This window comes from Anthonomus grandis, chromosome 2, assembly GCF_022605725.1.
Source record: "Anthonomus grandis grandis chromosome 2, icAntGran1.3, whole genome shotgun sequence".
Lineage (NCBI taxonomy): Eukaryota > Metazoa > Arthropoda > Insecta > Coleoptera > Curculionidae > Anthonomus > Anthonomus grandis.
In genome coordinates, this window is record NC_065547.1 from 38,324,644 (window position 1) to 38,345,407 (window position 20,764).

At 32.6% G+C, this 20,764-nt stretch overlaps 2 protein-coding genes across 2 annotated transcripts; one reads left to right on the forward strand and one right to left on the reverse strand.

Moving 5' to 3' along the window:
• Window positions 1–4,939: 4,939 nt before the first annotated feature.
• LOC126746478 (ribonuclease P protein subunit p29) lies at window positions 4,940–8,913 on the reverse strand. Its single transcript, XM_050454764.1, has 4 exons — window positions 8,790–8,913; window positions 5,753–5,819; window positions 5,236–5,687; window positions 4,940–5,178 (listed from the first exon to the last, which is right to left on the reverse strand). Exons 1-4 carry the CDS (start codon window positions 8,806–8,808, stop codon window positions 5,042–5,044), a joined length of 675 nt encoding a protein of 224 aa, XP_050310721.1. The 5' UTR covers window positions 8,809–8,913; the 3' UTR covers window positions 4,940–5,041.
• On the forward strand, window positions 8,314–20,719 carry LOC126746352 (N-acetylglucosamine-1-phosphotransferase subunits alpha/beta). Its single transcript, XM_050454579.1, has 10 exons — window positions 8,314–8,474; window positions 9,263–9,446; window positions 9,501–9,688; window positions 15,705–16,116; window positions 16,167–16,457; window positions 19,388–19,542; window positions 19,595–19,774; window positions 19,825–19,993; window positions 20,044–20,237; window positions 20,295–20,719. Exons 2-10 carry the CDS (start codon window positions 9,339–9,341, stop codon window positions 20,587–20,589), a joined length of 1,992 nt encoding a protein of 663 aa, XP_050310536.1. The 5' UTR covers window positions 8,314–8,474; window positions 9,263–9,338; the 3' UTR covers window positions 20,590–20,719.
• The last annotated feature ends 45 nt before the right edge of the window (window positions 20,720–20,764 follow it).

A 20,764-nucleotide genomic window follows, 5' to 3' on the forward strand; every position in this document is an offset into this window, starting at 1 on the left:
AGCAAGGATAATACTCAGACAACCCTATCTGAATGTTATTATTCTTGCAAGTCCTCTTTGCTTGAGAATATTCTCTTACACAGGAAAAAGAACAACCCTATTGAATATTTCATTAGCATTCTTCATAGCTCTATAAACCACTATTTTCGGTTCATATAAAATCCTGTGTTGTTCAAAACACTTTTTCTTTATCCCAAGTTTCTAGAAGGAACATAACAGTAGTCAGTTAAAATATCAAAAGATTTTCTCCCAAAGTCAAGTCTTGTAAGTTTTGCAAAGCAAGTCATAGTCTAAAATCTAAAAGATGTATAGGAACATAAACCTTGAAGGTAATATATTTGGGCAATCTCTTTGGAACACAATCAATCTTGTGGAAATTACTAGATTGAAGATTGTAAAGAGTTATTAAATTATTAGATTTCATAACTTATTACAACTGTTGGGTTGGAAAAGTCATGTGTGTTTATATTCGCTTGTTATAGCCCAAGTGAAGGTCAGTTTTCAGTCAATGTATCTTCGATGAATTGGCTGGCGTTTATGATATACTACATATTTAAGCTGATTCCACCACAAACAAGCTCTCATTTAACGACTGTTCCTGGTTTAACGGCAAATCCTTCTATGGCATTTTTTAAATTTTAAATATTATCATTATTTTATCAGAGGAGTAATGTAAGTGTATGTATTTTCCAAGGTTTTTTTATTATCTTATTTTAACTCTATACTTGTTTTTTTGATGTTTGTGATGAATTGAGTTTTATGAAAACGTATTAGTATATCATTAGTTAAGTAAGTTACTATTACATATACATATGTAAGTGATTTGGTTTATATACTTCTTTATATACGCTACATTGTATTTTTAATTGTTTTCTATAAATCAATAAAACAGAAAATTAAATATATGCTTTTTTTCAACATACTAGTGGCATGCACCTGTCACTGAAACTGAAGTGTCATATTATTGATTTTTGTCGAGAAAAGCATTTAAATCCTGAAGGACTACCACGTTAGAAAGTAAAACTGCAACGGGCAATGTTTCCGTTGCCCAGTTTAATCTCAAAAATTGTTGGAAAAGTTGCTGCAAATCACATTTTGAAGCATTTAAAGTCTTCTGTAATTTTCTCCGATTCTTAGCATTGATGTAGGCGCGGAATAATACCCAACAGGTTAGCTTGCTACAATTTCTAGATAAATTCTATAAATCTTCAAATAATAATGATTAATGTTTTGAGAAACTGAGATGAGCACTTTATGGAATAGTAGTAAGATGTATGAAATGAAAAATCTTATAATTTCGGTCGGAATAAGATCAGTATAGATGTTCATACGGATCCGTTCGTGGGTAAGTGCTATTCATAAACTTTACGCTAAACACTTAGCAGTTAATAGTCTTTTCAAAATAATCTATATATCACAAGTAGCACACATCAAATAATGTCTTGAAATATGTATTTCAAATAAGGTATGATAAAGTTTTATGGGACAATCATATCTAAGGTTAATAAGCTATCGTTTGCGTTGTATAGACGTAAAAAATAAGCGACAAATCAATGCTGAAAAAGTTAAAGAAGCGTGCTATTAGAAGCATTCGCAAGCATGAGTTTTAAGACACCTTTTAAAGAAACTCAAAAAAAATTTCTTCATGTATATGTACAGGTGTATGATTTGTCTAGACGGCACATATATATATCTTTGGATTGATGCGATTTGTCATTGCGATTTATTCAAGTTCATCCTTGAATATGTGATGTGCAGTGTGCGAAGACATTTGGAAAAACACGGAGATGACGGCTTCTATAGTGTCAGGTATGAATATTCAAATTAAGAGTTATCTAGTTTTTACCTGATTAACTGTTATACATAAATATATATATACGAATCAGTTTGTAATAAATCTTGTATTGTAAATTGTACATTTCCTATATCAATGTTTTTCTTTTCATAGAAATTGATAACAGCTAAGCTACTCTTCATTTTATTTTTTCTTACAATATTGTTTTTGGTGACAAAAACCGCATTTGCCTTCATACTAAATAAAACAAAACTACACTAAAGGAAATCTCTATTAGTCATAAAAAAATTCTAATAGCGGAAAATTGACACCTGTATTAAATAGGCATTAAAGCAGTTAAGCATGTTTTGCGACAAATAGAGTCGTTTTGCTAAGGCGGACTTATTTGTCAATGATATAAGTCGGATTGGGACAACAAGTTGGTATATTTATGGGAAATAGGCTGATACTCTAGTAACTAATAAATAGATACGTATTTGTGGTTAATAGTCTTACTTGCTGCCACAAAAATACCGATTGTAAACAAGTAAATCTGTTTAAATTTAAATTGCAAATATTTGCAGCCAATAGTAATCTATAGTAATAGTTACTATTTCAGTTTAATTTGCTTCTAATAAGATAACATTTAATACTAAATTACTAAGGTATTTGTGGCTAATAAAAGTCGTTATTTTAAATATGCAGGGTGCTTTATTTAAAATATACAAGGCGATCTTGCTATTGCTGGTGCCGTGCCTTTTGGTTCTTGCTTCAGAGCGAATTTTTCTTTATATTTCTTTTCAAATAATAATCAAGGCCCTCCCTTTGGGACGAATCAGTGCATTATCTACCCGGAGAGCACCTAATATCCTTGGAATTTTAATATCTATATCGCATTTGATTAAATATATTGCAATATGCAACATTTCACAAATATTCCAAAATCATATACCTATGTAAAAGCAATGTTCCTAGCATATGTTTAAAAGATATACATACAAATATTCAAGTTCCATTTCTGTGAAATATTCCAGTAGTACAAATTGTTTAAAATAAATTAATCTTTTTAATTTTAATTAAAGTATGAGTTTAATTTTCAAAATCTTTTGTGGAAGGTAGTGAATCGAATATAAATTTCATTTGTTCATTTAATATACCATAGAAAAACTTTTTTGTTCTTAACAAATCACGTGATTGAACGTCCGGTCTGATGATGCCCTTAAGGCGAAACATGTTACCATTAAAGACTAACTGTTACTGTAGATTTATAGGTTTTTATTTTAACATGAATTAAAAATCAGTATCTTAGAGAACTGTGGACTTTTTTGAAATAATTATAAGTATGCCAGATATATTTTAAAAGAAAAAAAATCGCAAGCATAGGAATTAAATATCCCTAAGAATAAGATTGGCAAATGCCAAGTGATATTCCTATAAAATAAATCCACGGAAAATATGGATTTGTTTTATTTTTTTTAGTCTGCTTAATTTATTTAATAGTTTTCTTGATATTTTTTTTATCTTTCAGAAATTGGACGTTATTCCGTTATTCTTTTAAGGTACTTGTTATAATTTTGTGTTTCTTTCAGGGATTTGAAAACAAATATATTTTAAATCGTGGAAAAAATTTAAAAAATGATACCAACCAAATATGGAAAACGTGAAAAACTTAAACTTTAAATTTCTTCGAGACTTGCAAAAGTTACGGCAAATGCCTGGAATAAAATGAAACTTATTTCAATTCCCGGCAAAAATGTTTAGATATTTGGAAACCTAAAAAAGTAGAAAATTAATTTCTATCCAAATAAAATGTCTATTTTTAATGTCTTTTAGAAGTTCTATCTTTCAAAGCTTTCCCAGGCAGCAAACAATAGCCGCGTGGAATATGCGATCTATATCTCATTTTGAAAAAAAAGTCGTTCATTATGGGAAACCCTTTCTTTGACGTATTCCAAAGAAAATAATCTAGTGGCGTTAAACCAGGAGATCTAGTGGACACCTCGTCGACCTATCCAACGATCCGGAAAAATGAGATCAAGATACCTGCGAACATTAATACCAAAATCTGAAGGAGCGTCACTTATTGATGAAACAATATCTGGTCATGTGTATCTGGATCGGCCGCATTTGGAAAAATTACGGCAAAAGTAGGAATCAAATTGAATGACAAAAAATCTAAATATAGTTGGGTGTAAGATTATTTTCTAAAAAGTATGGCCTCAAAATTATATACTTCTTGTATATTCAGTGCAATTTTTTCTGAAAATTCTTGTACTATAATAGTATATAGATCTACTTGATAGAGTGATATTTTTCATATGAATGTATGTATGTAGTCACCTACTTTATGTTGCATTCATAGAAAAATCCACGTTGTTGAGGAATTATAGGGTATTGTTTAGGATAATTAAAAAGGCATTTATTAAGCATCTTAGGGATTGCAAATTGAATGCTGCTATCTACGTATAGATATACCGTTTCCCAATTGGTATTGTACGGGTATCTTTGGTATGTTATCTTCTTATTATCTATATCTTTGATACCATATCTTTGGTATGGTATCTTTTAATCGGTAAAATAAAAATTCGAAAATTATCTTTTTATCATTGCTAATAACAATTCCAAATTTCACCAAAATCGGGTCAAGGATATTTAAATTATTAACAACTATTTTTTTTTAATTTTAATATCCTGTAGGTTGCAGAAAATGCATTTATAGAGCTATATGTTATACATTTTTTCATAATTTGATCCTGAACACGTCCTTAAACTGAGTCACCCCTGTTATGGTAATTAGCTTTTAGTCTGAAATATGGAAGCCATCACCCAAATTTTGTATTGAATATCTATACAAAAAGAATATTCTCATTTTATGAATGTTTTGTATACCCCGAAAATTAAATTCTATTCTAATTATTTTTTCTTTCCGATGAATCTTTAATTTGTCCATAGTATGAGGTATTATTAGTACCTATACATTTTAATCATCAAAACTTATTAATATTGCTACGTACATACCTGCACTTGCCGGTTGACTTACAGAATAAGGCACTGCATGAGCCAAAATCATTTACGTTTAATAACCAGTTTGTACTGAAAATTACTAATTTAACTTAGGCATCGGAAACTAATAATTTCCAATGGACAAACAATGATAGTCCAACATTGTCGACTTTAACAATTGATATTTTATTTCAAGAAATAATATCACTTAAAACAAATTTACAAATATATAAGAAGTAAATCTCTATACTAAAAGAATCACATTTATAAATCGGGGTGCAGCAAAGACCTAATTTTTCGAACACTCCTGTCTGCTGGTCTGGATACAAGATGCTTACCCAAGAATGTGAATGTCATATTGTCCAGGATAAATTCAAACACTGAAGTATCCTTCAAGATGGCTAAAAGTATTATACATTTAAGTATATTAATTGAATAATTAATTAACGCATACCAACTTTTTAATTTATTCCTCAAGGTGACTATTTGAAATGTCATTCTCGTCTCAAGTATCACCGTTCCACTAATCCCTATTAAACTAGGGACCTTTGATTTTATGACTTTCAAATCAGCACCCACCATTTCAGATTTGGCCACGATAGTACTAAAATTATTCCATTCCGCATCTACATGAGAGGGGGCTCTTTTAATCAATTCCAGATTTTCTCTCATGTATTCTTGCCACATTTTCCTTACAGGTTCTAAGGAGGCATAGGTCCAACCCTCTTTGGGAAGTTTTAATAATCCGGCCTCTTTTCTCTGCTTTCTTGTAAGAAAGGTTTTTTTCTTTTTCTGTCTGTTAGTTTTACGAACTGATTGTTCCCCGAGAAATAACTGCCATTTAGACCACTCTTCTTTGTTTCTTATGTCCCCGGCAGGGACAGTTTGCCGTAAAAGATTTTCAACATGTCTGAAAAAAAAGCGGATTTTTACAATAGAAAAGTTCTTATTTACGGACACTATTTGAGAATTTACTTTTTGGCTTGAAATATAGGGACATCCACTCCTTTGATTATTGCTTGTGGTAGAGGCTGGTTGATATCTACAAACATTTTTATACTTAAATCAATTTCGAGTAGTCAATTATAAAAATAATAGAAAACAATATTGAAAAATCTGAAAATTATAAAATGCATCAGCTTCTTACTGATATTACAGGAGTAACCTAAAACTATTGTAATATCAGAAGTCACGGCAAATGAATTGATTATACGAATAAATTTTCCAAAGAATAAAACTTATTGTGCAGATTACAATATCTCTGCTTTTAATCATGAAGGATAATCATTTGATTTTGCTGGAGCCTCGCAGATATATTTTATAATAATAATAATTTCTTTATTGCTTTCAAGATCTAATTAAAATAGACAATAGCAACGTCACAAAACAAACAAAATTAAAATTTGATAACATCTACACAGTACATACTGCTAATAAAAATAGTAAGAACAAAAAGATAATGTTGGACATAATAATGGGTGCATTACCTTACCACTTGTATCTCAAGTATGATACATTATGAAGATAAATAAATTAGTCAAAGGCAGGAGATCTTTGAAAAAAGGCAGAGTGATGAGTTGGGACACTCAGTTCAGCTCTCCCCCTTGTCACAATAGACATACCCTCAGCATAATGATCTTCATTAGTTTGAAAAAGATGCAGGTGTTTCTTTGCAAAAATAGCTAACATAAGAATGTACAGAGCTGGAACAGTGAGTAGACCAAGCTTAGTAAAATAAGTCCTACAAGACGTTTGTGGTGTGAGTCTGAGCATGCATCTTATGATGCGTTTTTGTGCTATAAAGACTGACACGGCGTCAGTTGAAGATCCCCAACACATCACACTATAAGTGACTAGAGATTGGACCGATGCATAGTAAAGTTGCTTCAGACAATTTAGGGAAAGCTCTTCTCGTAGACGCCTTATTAACGCGCAGAAACTATTTAGTTTTTTGCCAAGAGTGTCTATGTGTGGGACCCATGTGAGACAGGAGTCAATTTGTATACCAAGGAATTTTAAGGAAGCTACCTCTCGAAGAGACTTTTTTTCAAACTTTACTAGTAGGGAATTTTGAGGTAAAATTTTGGAGAATGTCAGTAGCCCGATTTTATCAGCATTTAGCTTCAGAGCATGATTTTCACACCACTCCTGCATCCTCTCTACCACCTGAGAAGCTCTGACAGATAGTTCTTCAATCAGATGTTCTGACAAGATTATGGAAGTGTCATCAGCATATTGGTTGATAAAACACCCTGGAAAACACTCACTGAGACCATTTACATATAATATGAATAGTACTGGGCCTAGAATTGAACCCTGAGGCACTCCCTGTACCACCAAGGATGACTCTGAATAAACATATGTACCATTACCAGAGCCAAGGCAAACTGTTTGTTCCCTCTGATCTAAATAAGAGCCTATAAGTCTGGCACAGTTTCCCCTCAGTCCATAATTTTCAAGCATTGACAGCAGTAGACCATGGTTGATTGTGTCGAATGCTTTCGATAAATCGAAAAAGACTCCGGCAACTTTTTCTTTTTTGTCAACATTTTCAATCAAAGGATATAAGCTTGAAAACTGCCAACTGGGTTGAACGATTGGGCCTAAAACCAGACTGGCTATCTGAAAGAATAGTTTGCCTTTTTAAAAAGTTCATATACATATACGGATATAAATGACTCGCTCAAAGATTTTTGATATTGAAGGTAGGAGAGATATTGGTCGATAGTTTTCTACATCCTGCTCATCACCCTTATTTTTAAAATTTGGAAGAACTTTCACCTTTTTTAGTTTAGATGGAAAGATTCCCATGTGCATACAGGCATTTATTATGTGAGCTAGAGGCACATTTATATGGTCACTAGCTTTTTTGAGTATATTTATTGGTATTTCATCAAGACCAGCAGAGTATTTATTTGGCAAGGCCGATAGAATACGCTAAACTTCCTTTGAATCTGTGGGAAAGAGGAAAATAGTGTGGATGTGACTTCCTTTAGGCAATTGACCAGAAAATGAAGGAGTAAGAGATGAAGCATTACATTTGGAAAAATTTTAAGAACCAAATTTATTTAGCATTGTACTGATGTGATAATACATTACTAGCTGTTACTCTCTAGTTTCGGTTATTCAAGCAGGAAGCTATGAACCTTCAGAGAAACCAAAATCTGCCATTTTCTGAACTAAACTATCATGAGCAATGATAGATACAAGCCTGTTTCTTGTAAATTATTTAGAAGAAAGTCAAGAAAGATGTTAGTTGTGAAAGGCTAGCATACTGTAGAGGAATACTTCCTTTGACCAAATTAAGTTTTATTTTTCTTTCTGGGTTATACATATAGTTGGTACTTAAGCTTAAGGGATTAATTAATATAACTCAGGTATGATACCAATTTAATTTATATATTTCTAATATGTCGTTGGGTATGTTGTAATGTTCATAAATCAATTTGGTCATCTGTAATGTGTATAAATTAATATATTTATAGGTAGTTTTATTTTTTATGACAGCTTTGTTAACAGCATATCAAGGTTTAAAATATACAGCTTTCTTTCACTTTGACATGGCATATGAACATAAAACCTGTCACTGAAAATTGTGTTAGGATATATTTAAGTATATCAGCAATAAAAGTGGTAGCAGAGGACTAGACACCATTATACATTTCTAGACTTGGAGATATACTTGACACCCTGAACTGTAAGTATTTTTTGATGAGACATTTATAGGTGATTTAAATAAATTATTACAAATACCGAAGCAAGTTCCTTAGCTATAGAAACTAACAGTGACCTACCATCATATCTCTAGCATGATCATTGGATTACAGGCTTAAGAAACATTTCTCAAAAACCAAACTCACATTCACTTGAAATGTAGTTTCTAGTTAACAACATTTTTATCCTTTTTTTAATTAACATCTTAATGATTTAATTGAATTCTTGAAGTTACACTCCACAAAAAAGGGATTACCAAAAAAAAATCAATTTATGTCTTTTAAGTATCTTAAGTTACCTTTTACATTAGTGCCCATTGTTTTCAACGCAGCTTATAGTGTTAATTGGTGAAAATAAATTATTTATTTATTTTTATTTATCTTTACAATTCTACCTAACCTGTTAGGGAAAATATAAACAAAGTACTAACCTTAAAATTTAAAGGGCAAAAAACGTGACAACGTTGCCGCCTACAAAATAAATTCTAGATTTTTTAAAATCAGAAATCGAACATTAAAAAGCACCCCTTAAAATGAATAGTTACATTCGTCCCCGATAGATGTCAGCGCGTCTACTTCTTACCGCCACAATAACAACATCGAAATGATGTCAAATAAGAAAACAAACAATATTTTCAAACAGTTTTGAATAAATAAACTCGCCTTGTATTTGTTGGAATTTGTAATAGACGTAATCTAACACGTGTAAACGAAAATAAGCCGGTATAAGCCACATAAAATAATGATATCAAAATTTTATGATTTTTTCAAGTTTCACCCAAATCAGTGCAGCTTTTTTATCTGCAAGGATGGATTGCTGAGAAAAAATAAAATAAATTATTTTGGAGATGTTTCAAAAAGTGTGGAAAAGCTTTAAAAACCGGAATGGAAACTTGTTGGTTGCCCTGGTTTTAATTGCACTGGGTGGTATATTTTTTACTTTAAGAATTATTGAGGTATGTATACACATCCATACTTGATAATTTGTTAACCCATTGCTTCCTCCTTAGTTGTCCAGGTCAAGACACAATTGTACCTATGATGAGCCTATAGACATTGTATACACTTGGGTCAATGGGTCAGACCCACGCTTCATTGAAAAAATGAATGCATACTTAAAACTTAGCTTAAAGGATAGGAGTGTTGATGCTTCAAAGCAAAGATATAATGATAAGAATGAGTTAAGGTTCTCTCTAAGGTAATATCCAAATTACACATATCCCAAATATCCTTTTAAAAACTCTTCTTCATAGACAGACATATACACTATCGGCAAAAACTGGAGAAACAATTTATTTATTAAATTTTTCCATAGAGTACAATTAATATCAGGTTGCAAACCCCTTAGTCTTAATAACTTCTATACAGTTAGAATTCATTGACAGCATTAGTTTGTTAATATATTCTGGACTTATGGTCAACCATATTTTATTTAATTCTTGAAATAATTCATCCTGGTTTCTGAATTTAGCCTTGTTCTTTTGTCGAAGACGTCGATCCAACTCTTCCCAAAGATTTTCTATAGGGTTAATATCCGGGCTCTGAACAGGCAACCTCGTGACATTAAGTTCATTGCTAGCTAACCACTGGTTCACAATTACTGAGGTATGCTTTGGATCGTTATCATGTTGAAACATGCATAATAATGGCATGTTGTCTTCCAGCATGTGGAAGCATTTGCTGCTCAAGAATGCGCAGATATTTAAAACGATCATTTTTACCTTCTACACACACTAATGGGCCAACACCTCTTCCTGAAAAACATCTCCGCATCATAACATTTCCGCCGCCATGTTTTATAGAGGGCAAAGTGTATTTAGGATTAAGTCTACAACTCTTTGGACGTCTTACCCACTTTACACCATCAGATCCAAACAAATTAAGTTTGCTCTCACCCAAAAATAAAACATTTTTCCATTTTTCCATGGTCCATAAAAGATGATCCCTTGCAAACTGTAGTCTGGTAGCACTGTTCTTAGGAGAAATAAAAGGTTTCCTTGCTGGCCGCCGCCCATACAGTCCCATTTTACTAAGGCGATACCAAATGCTTCAAATTGAGAGTGAAACTTCTGGAAATTCTTGTTTAACACTACTAGCTGAAGCAAAGGGTTACTGGTTACAAACCTCTTAATTTTTCTATCTTCAGCATCATTAGTTTTTCTGGGTCTTCCGGTTTTGGGGGGGCTTTTAATAGTTTTTCTGATCTTCCAAAAGGAAATAACCTTGCTTATAATTGATCTATTAAGATTTAAATCTTTAGCTATTGAAGCTTGCTTTTGCCCACTATTTGTCAACAATTATTTTTTTTACATCATCCGATAAGCTGTATCCGCGGGGCATTTTTAAACCGATATAGGATACAACCTAGGTTTAACTGAACTCAATTTCAGTCATACAATTTGCAAAATTAAAAAAAAAAAAGAGATTAGACAGGATTGTTTCTTCACTTTTTGCCTCTGCTAAATCATACAAATAAAATTATTTATAAAAAAAGACGGGTATTTCAATATTTATTTTATAAATATTGAACAAAATTCTATGCCACCACTTTTTCGACTTTCTTCGGTCAACCTCATAAAGAGTTTTTAGCATGTCCGTCTTATCCACGTATCCCATATGCGTATTATATTTCTTTACTAGTTCAGGACAAGTAACATCTTCGGCGGAACCATGTTTTTGTTTTTGCGGGAAACCCATTGATTTTTGCATGGATCCAGATAATTAGTTAAAAAATGGACTGGCCTATTATCCATCCATTTCAAAAATTTCAACCCATCAGTGCTAACTCTCCAATCGAATTTACCCCTTGTTAACTGCTTGTCATCTAGTAGATCTGTTGGTAGATTCTTTTGATCTTTTCTGACGGTACCGCAAGCGTAAATCAACTCAGTTTGCAGTTGTTTTTGCAGCTCGACCGAATTAAAATAATTGTCAAAATATATTTCGTACCCTTTTCCAACTAAGTCTCTCGTAAGGTCTCTAACAACTCTACCACCAAGAGACTTTTCGGTCATTTGACCTATTTTACGAGTGTAAATCTGAAATTGACTTTTTACTTATTATCGTTTTACTGGTTTCCTTGGCATATACTGTTTTAGGGAGCTTCGTCCTTTGAATCCGATCATCGACTCATCAATAGCTTGATGTTGACTTGGTTTCAAAGCATTTTTATATGTATCAGATAATACATCTAACAAAGGCCGTAATTTGTAAAGCTTATCAAAGTTTTGGTGATCACGGCCAGGCTGTACAGAGTTGTCGTTTAGGTGCAGGTTGGCTACCATCCATGAAAACCTGTCTCTTGACATTATTGAACTTATGAAGGGATCTCTCATTTCCAAGCGTGAGGACCAGTAATCCTTGTAGCTGGGTAGCTTTTTTATGCCCATTATCAAATTTATTGCAATAAAACCCATTATTTCCTTTACATTAGTAGGCGTAAATGCATGACTATTACCTCCGTTTCTTTGCAAGGCATATAAGTTAGTTTGAAAAGCTATCTGGTCTAACAGATGCTCAGGGAATATATGCAAAAACATGTCGGTAGGGGTTTCTATATCGGTGGGAATGTTTGGTCCTATTTCTTCTCCAAATTCTTTAAAATTTCGAACACAGTGTGAGTTGGAGTTAGTCCATATAGTTTTTTTGCGAATTTCCTGGGCTCGTATTAGTGACAAAGGTAGCTCTCATCCTCACTGCTCCATTCGGCTAAGTCAGCATCAGCGTCTTGGGACAAAGTATCATTCCCAAATATAATAGGCATATTTTCTAGGTCAAACAAATCAATTGCTGGCGACGCCGCTGCCGTTGGGCCTACTATTTCTGAGTCCCCTTCAATCTCATCTTCACTAACATCTCCTAACTCGCTAATGTTGTCACAAGAAATTTCTTCCAAATAATCATACAGGTCATTGGAGTTGAGATTTATAAGCTTGTTATAAAATTTATCTGTAAATAAAAATAAAATCCTATAAGAAAACCGTTAAAAAAATACTCATTTCATGAGTATTTCACTTTTCACATTTCACGACTCTTATTGGCGCTTAAATTTAGAGGAGCGACACGCTTCCGCATACGTCATCAATGATATCTTCGCTGTAAGCACACCAGGACCGTCAGTAAAAATTAATTTGTAAGTGTCCTTACCGCAGGCACACTAGCACACAAAGGGTTAAATGTTTCTCTACTTTTTGTTGATAGTGTACCTATTGAAGTTCATTCAACTAATCACTTTTTATATAATAAACAACACATGCAGCATTATATATAATTTTTTAAGTTCAATAAATATGATTTCAATATCATTTTCTTTTGTAACTTGTTGTCTCATGTGCTAAGCGGTAATCAATTTGGAATTTATGCAGTTGTAACTTAGAGTTATTCTTATACTCCTCTACCACAGCTGGTGTCATTCATATGATTTATACAATTTAATTTGAGATATATATACATCTCACATTTTGTATTTCTTCACAAAATAGCTAAAATTGAAGAAATGTACAACTGTTCTAGTACCTCCAGTATAGCTCACAATTAATCTCAGCTCAGATTCTATCATAGACCTTTAAAAGTTTTTTTCTTAAGAAATTTCTAAACCTATTTGTAATATAAAGAAATTTTAAGCTTACATTTGAAAGGGTGAGGCACAAAATATTGATAATCAAATTACAGAATATTAGTATCTAGGGAAATTGGTTTGACACTTTTTGTTTATGTTTGTGGACTTTTTGAAAAAATATCTCTATAACAAACTTTATGTATAAACAATAATTATTTATAATACTTTTATTATATCTGACAATAAATATTTTTTATCAATACATATTTGTTCAATTCATCATATATCAGCGTAAAAGCGAAAATATCAACACATTTAAATGTTAGTGGGCAATATCAGTCAAATATTTAAAAAATACATCATGAAGATGTCTGTCTTAAGTTTAAGATATTCACATTTATTGTAGGAATAAGTCATAATTATTTGGAATGTGTACCTAGGCATTTTAATATTTTGATAAGACATTTATACAGGGTTACTGGTAATTCGATACATTCCTTTGGAGATGTGATAGGGGAGGGGGTAAGAAGTAAATTGAACCCTAATATGTATTATGCAAAAGTTGATAGTTTTCGACATATTTAATTTTTTCTGTTTTTCTTCAAAATGTAGACCTTAGTGGTTTAAAAGGCAGTTTCCAGAAAATCCGCTGTATATTTTTTTAACTTTTTAGGCAAAATACATGCTCAACACAATAGTGTTACGTTTGTAATGGCAAAAATCCCGCAAATAGTTGTAACTTTCTAGTGGATATTTTTTGAAAAAAAATTATGCTACATTCTTCAAAATTTCCTTATTACCTAAGCTAGCTTACAGGATATAAATGCTTAAAAGTTAGGTGACTTAGGTGACATGGTTTTGTATTTTTATTATAAATTGTAAAGTAACGCATTTATCAGTATTTACCTTCACAAATCTTGTTCAAAATGAGAGCCTCTATTGGCTCGGCAGCGCCTTCTCATTTCAGTCTTTGTTGTTCTAGTTGTTATGGTATTCCTGATCTGCTGGGCAGCGTTGGTTATTCTTTGGATAAGATCTTCCCGGGTAATTATTGGGGTTGCATAAACCAGTGCTTTCATTTGACCCCATATGCTATAATCAAGCGGGGTTAAGTCAGGGCTTCGTGCTGGCCAAGCTATTGGACCTGACCTACCAATCGAACGATTCGGGAAACGTTCATCCAGGAACTGCCGAACTGACCGCCGAAAATGAGCTGGACAGCCGTCATGTTGAAATATCATTCGTCCTCTAACGGCGAGAGGAATATCGTCAAAAAGATCTTGTAGGTCATGTCGTAAAAAATTTTCATAAATATCCCCGTTTAAATCGTCTGGGAAAAAATGTGGTCCTATTACATCCCGGCCAATAAGTCCCATCCACACATTTACAGAAAACTTTCTTTGAAAACTGGTTTCTCTTGTTAAACGGGGATTTTCTTCGGCCCAAAAATGAAGGTTATGAAAATTTGTAATGCCCTCATGACTAAACTTTGACTCGTCCGTCCACAAAATGTCGGTTAAAAAAGTTCTATTGTCTGCATCAGAATTTATAATAAATCTGCAGAATTCTACCCTTCTTATCGGGTCCCCTTCTTCCAATCCTTGGACAGGCGTATAATGGTAAGGATGGCTTCCCATTTGCCGAATCGTAGACCAAACTTTCCATTGCGATGATCCTGTTTGCTGCGCTACGGCATTAGTGGATGTGGTTGGATCGTCTTCAAAATGTCTTAATATTTCCTCCTCATCTTCTGCTCGATATACGCGAAGAGCGCCAGCGTCACCTCTTCTTGGTTTTACGTATCCAGTTTCAGCGATAGCTCGGTAGGTCGAAGCGAAAACACGGACATTTGGAATGCGGCGGTTCGGAAAGCGACGTTGGTATTCTCGGCGAGACTCCGCGGCATTACCATTGCAAAACCCATAAACAAACATCATATCTGCATATTCAGCGTTAGTAAACGTGGCCATAGCGCAGAAACCAATAGAATACCTTCTTTAAAAACACGAGAAAAATAAACTCGAAACTCGTAATTTAACTACTTTCCACAACAATTATTGCTGTCAGACTATCTACACATCAAATTTTTAACAATAAATTTAAAAAAACAAATTGTTGCTATAGTACTTAAATACCATAGAAGTAAATACCACTTGGCATTTTTCAAGTGTGTTCTTACTATTAATAATAAAAATACAAAATTCTGTTAAAATTTTTGGTAGCATTTATAGCCTATGAGTTAGCTTAGATAATAAGAAAGTTTTACGTAAATTTTGAAGAATATAGCATAATTTTTTTTCAAAAAATATCCACTAGAAAGTGTAGTATTTTATTTAACAAAAAAAAAATTACACTTTGCATCAAGAATTTACCTATGGTTACAACTATTTGCGGGACTTTTGCCATTACAAACGTAACACTATTGTGTTAAGCATGTATTTTGCCTAAAAAGTTAAAAAAATATACAGCGGATTTTCTGGAAACTGCCTTTTAAACCACTAAGGTCTACATTTTGAAGAAAAACAGAAAAAATTAAATATGTCTTTACTTAATTTACTTCTTACCCCCTCCCCTATCACATCTCCAAAGGAATGTATCGAATTACCAGTAACCCTGTATATGATGTGAGGATTACTGCAAATTTATCACATTACAGGTCTTTGGAAAAATATGCTCCATGGTTCAATCATGTTTACTTGGTAACCAATGGCCAGATCCCTTACTGGTTGAATTTAGACTATGACAAAATTACTGTTGTTACTCACGAGGAGATATTTAGAGATCAAGATAACTTACCAACTTTTTCAAGCCCAGCCATTGAAAGCAATTTGCATAGGATACCAGGACTCTCAAACAAGTTTATTTACTTCAATGATGATATTTTCTTAGGAAAACCGATGTACTTGGATGATTTCTATTTAAAAAGTAAAGGGTACTTTGTATTTCTTGCTTATATTTTGCCAAGTTGCGGGCGTAACTGCCCATGGTTATATGTTGGCGATGGCCAGTGCGATGTCAGTTGCAACAATCCAAAATGCCAATTTGATGGTGGAGATTGTGATGATCAGGTGATATTCAGGCTCTTCATTAATTTCTCCTATTAATTTTTTGTTTTTAGCAAGAAATAGATAAGTCGCTGCATTCTACAGAATCACAAAATTCAAAAGTGAAGCAAGAATTGGATCATTTAAGAGACAATGAGCGAGCAGTACACAATAATATTAATACTATAATTACACAGGCTAATATCAATAATTATACTAAAGTCAAAATAAATAATATAGGATTTAAGACTGATAAAATAATTGGAGGAAATGAGACTATTGCTAAGTTGGTGCATGAGCATAATAAGAAGATTTTGGTTAAAAATAAAATCATTAGTAGAAGGCAAAAGAGGACTCTTTCCAAGGTAATAGATATATTTTTGAATATTAACAAATGAATGTAGCTATACTTTGTATTTAATCGAACATTTATCTTATAGTAAAAATATCGTTTTTACCTGTACTATTTTTACGTCCTGCATATTTTTCATAGTTATAGAAAAGTGGAAGGGATATCCTCGACCCGAATTTTACGGGAAAATTAACGATTTATTCGAGATTTAGTTTTTCTTCAGACAGAATCTCTTTAATATCTTGCTTATCTGTAGCAAAAAAATACAAGATCCACTGAAGATTTTTTAGATAAAGGAGAGGATCATTCTTAGATGTATTGAATTACCCGCGATATTGCAACAAAAACCGTTTAAGAATTGTAATTATCAAATTCCTTATTTCTAAATTAATTTATTATCAACTAGTATTCTTTTTGCTTCCATTTTGCTTTAAAGTCTGTTATGTATTATAACAGGAACATTTATACGACTTAATAAGTTATCTAGAGATTTTGTTTTTGGCGTTAAACATTGGCATTAAAGCGAAAAAGATTAAAACAGCTTGGATTTTCCTTGACCCCACATGCAACTTAACCCTTAAAACTAAAAATAATTAAACTGGGTCACTAAAATAACATATTAAATGAAAAAGTAATAGCATTTTTGTGTAGTATTTTATTTAACAAAAAAAAAATTACACTTTGCATCAAGAATTTACCTATGGTTACAACTATTTGCGGGACTTTTGCCATTACAAACGTAACACTATTGTGTTAAGCTATATTATAGGTTTTGCCCCATGCTGCTGTTTGTAGTTCCTGGAACATTATCAATATCTTGCTGTACTATTTGCTCGACCTCTCCTTGTAAATTGGAAGCTTCGTAAGGCGAATGGTTGAAGTTTTCAACTGGTAAGCTTGTAAGAGTATTCTGCAGATCCGAATGAAGTTCTCTGTCAGTTTCCATAGAATATGGGCTGTCGATGACAGGTTCTGGACCGGAAGGAAAATTCTCAAGTTCTTCACATTCGAATGCTATTAAGGAATAGTCGGTAGTCCCTCGAGTGTTCTTAAATTCTTCATATTCACTTTGCAACGGCGTGACATTTTGGAGTTCTGCAAATATTTTTTTTGGTTGATTGGTAATTTCATTTAAATCGCTTATGTTTCGCTCAAGTTCAATAAATGGCACCTGCTCTACGATAGGTGTGCTTGGAGCAACATTAGGTAACATAATAAGATCTGCAGGCTCTTCCACGGCATTGCTTTGGCCTAAATCCATACATCGTGGTTGCATCGTGTTTTTATTTAATTCTGTAAAAAAAATTGTGTGGTAGTGACATCCAAAAAAAATTACAACAATACAAGCCCTTAGCGAAAATTTCCAACAAAATAAATAAATCGCAAGACTGACGTTAAAAACAGCTGATTGAGTGTCATTTCCTATATCTTCGCCTGTCGTGATTTGATTGGTCGAGATTTTTTGTTGCAATCGAACGGCTAGATGCTAGTCAAAATCACTCTTCAAACAAAATGTTTTTGACGTTTTTTTTTAAATTTAATTAATGTGTGAAATAATTTGTTTGCTAGTTGGGTAATACCTACTAATCCCTAGAGTTTGCAAAAATAACAAAAACGATTTCGAAATAAGACTAAAAAAATCTTACGCTAAAACTCACACCTTATCTCTACAAACGTATGTAAATAAAGAATAGACAAAACCTTAATACTTTTTAACGTATTTATGTTATTTTTTGCAGCGCGGTAAAATACAATTACTATATAAGTACACGAGGTTATGTTGAGGTGATGCCGGTGATATGTTTTGTTTTAATACTGCCGCAACAATTTGTTTTCCACGGGAAAGCCTAATTTTTCAATAGGTTTTTCAACTTACGGCACGGATAATGAAAGATTAACTTTTTACACTACTAAATTATTTAAAAAACACACGAATCGTTAAAAAAAACAACGCCGACTAACAATAAAATGCGGTAAACACAAAACAAGCGCATTACTTATTACTTTCCTTCTTTGTTTTATTTTGCTGATTAAAGCAAGATAACACTATAAGCAATATTTAAAATGTGGGTTGTCTCTACTGGCAGACGCGTGTCGTGCAAAATATTGTATGGAGAGTTGCAGTGGTCAAGCGCGTTTAGCCGCTTAAAACTATTGACTAGTAAAAAACGAACTTATATATCTGGTAGTCAAAGGAGTTATGGCGCTTATTTCTATTGACTGCTTAGATGTATGCGTCTTAGATCTATTGACAAAATGTGAAATATCCCTAACTAGGCCATATTTTGACTTAAACCCATTGACTACGTGATATTTGATAATTCTTAAAGGTTTTTGTGCACTTAGCTTATTTTTGTCAAATCTTCCAAATTGCATCAAAGCCTCTAAAAGTCCTCCTCTCTTTAAAAAGTCCTTAACGGAACTGCTTAAAAGCAAGTATTTTTACAGCCTAACAGAGTTTTTTGAAGATGATTGGGAATAGGCCAATAGGATATAATTAGTTTTTAATAAAGATTTAAAGCTTAGATTTTTTATCATGTTATATGTTATATTATTATTTTTTTTATGGTAAACACCAGCACAAGAGGAAAGTCCTATGTCACTCTTGGAGTGGTGCTTGCGCGAAGATATTTGTGGGTTTTATATTTTGATGTTACTCTCATAAAATTTTAACTCATTTCGTCTTGAATTTTGTGTTATAGTTTATGCTAGTATGTTGAACCAAGTATTGTATTTTTTTCTTAAATTATGTGTTAGTAATATGTCGATTTATGTTCATGTTTTATATTATAAGTAGTTCTATCAACAAATACAATGTATTTATGATAATGAAGCATGTTTTGAATTTGAAAATATAGATGTTACATCGCGTAAAACTTTCTAAAAGCTAATAACTGGTTCTGAAACAATGTCCCAGTATTTCATTATTTGTTTGATTTTAAGAGTACTTTCCATTCGGAACCAAAATTAAAACCTGGCCGCTCACATGGCATAGATGGTTTTTTTGAGTCTCTGATGTATACTCAAAGACTTTTGAACAAAAAATATGGATACAAGTCAAGATACGTGCCTGCCCATGCTCCTATTTTAATCGATAAGTAAGCAAACTACTATTTGTATTTATAGTATTAAAAAATGTATAGTTTTTAGAAATATTATGAAAGAGTTGCAAGATACTTTTCCAGTAGAATACGAGCTTACAGAAAGAAATCGGTTCAGGCATAACAACGATATGCAATTTGGGTTTAGTTACTATTACTACCTCATGTCCGAGACTGTTAAAAGATCTGTTGAGGACATTTTCGATGAGTTTGATACAGATCAGTCACTGTAGGTAAACATTTACACCAAAAACTAATAATTAATAATACTGGTTACAGCACCTGGTCTGATAGGGAAATCAGAAATTTGTTGACTAAAATATATGAACTGCCTTTGAGTTATGAAATGGTTGATCATTTCGAAAGCATTTTACTCAACTGCAGCGAGCTGCTGGGCTCTTCTGAAGTGCCAACACCTCCTTATGAAAGATACATCGATTCTCGACTGGTAAGACTGCAGTTTAATAAAAAATTAGCAATTATGTTTATATTTTTTAGCCAACTATTAGTAAACATTTAATAACACAGTGTCCATTTTTGAGTAAGTTTTTAAAAAGCAAATTCGGGCAGAAACTAAAGTATCAGTTCGAAGTGATTCAAGATGCGGAGAAGAGTGTTTCTACTTTTAAAATGCTTGTTTCGAATATTACAAACGCTGTTATGACCTTGGATGAAGTCCGAAGTAAACCAACGTAAGTATAACGTGATTCTCAGCAACAAATGATCATGTTAGATGCCTTTTATTGCAGGAAATTTGTATGTTTGAATGACAATTTGGTTGAATCAAAATCAACTGAAAACGAACTTATCCGAGCAATTTTGTACGACTTTTACTTATCTCTGTTTCCTCACCCAAGTAAATTTGAGCTTCCAGAAAATGCAAGAAACCGATTCTTACACATCAATGATTTGAAGGAGTGGAGGAGGCGGCATATGATTGTACAAATATTTGTATGTCTTGCCATACTCTCTATGGTTGTTATTACATTTTTTAACGTATTTAAAAAGGGTATATGTCGAATATTTCGGGAGCTGTGTGTTTAGAGATGAGGATAGTTATTGTTAAATATCATTTATTTTTAATAGTTTATAATATGTTGACTGATTTCTGCCTGTTCTAGCGGACACTTGCCAATTGTACTTAAATTGTAAATAAATGGACGTTTTTGTTAAACGATTATTTTAATATGAACTAGCATCAATTTATTATTGATGTACG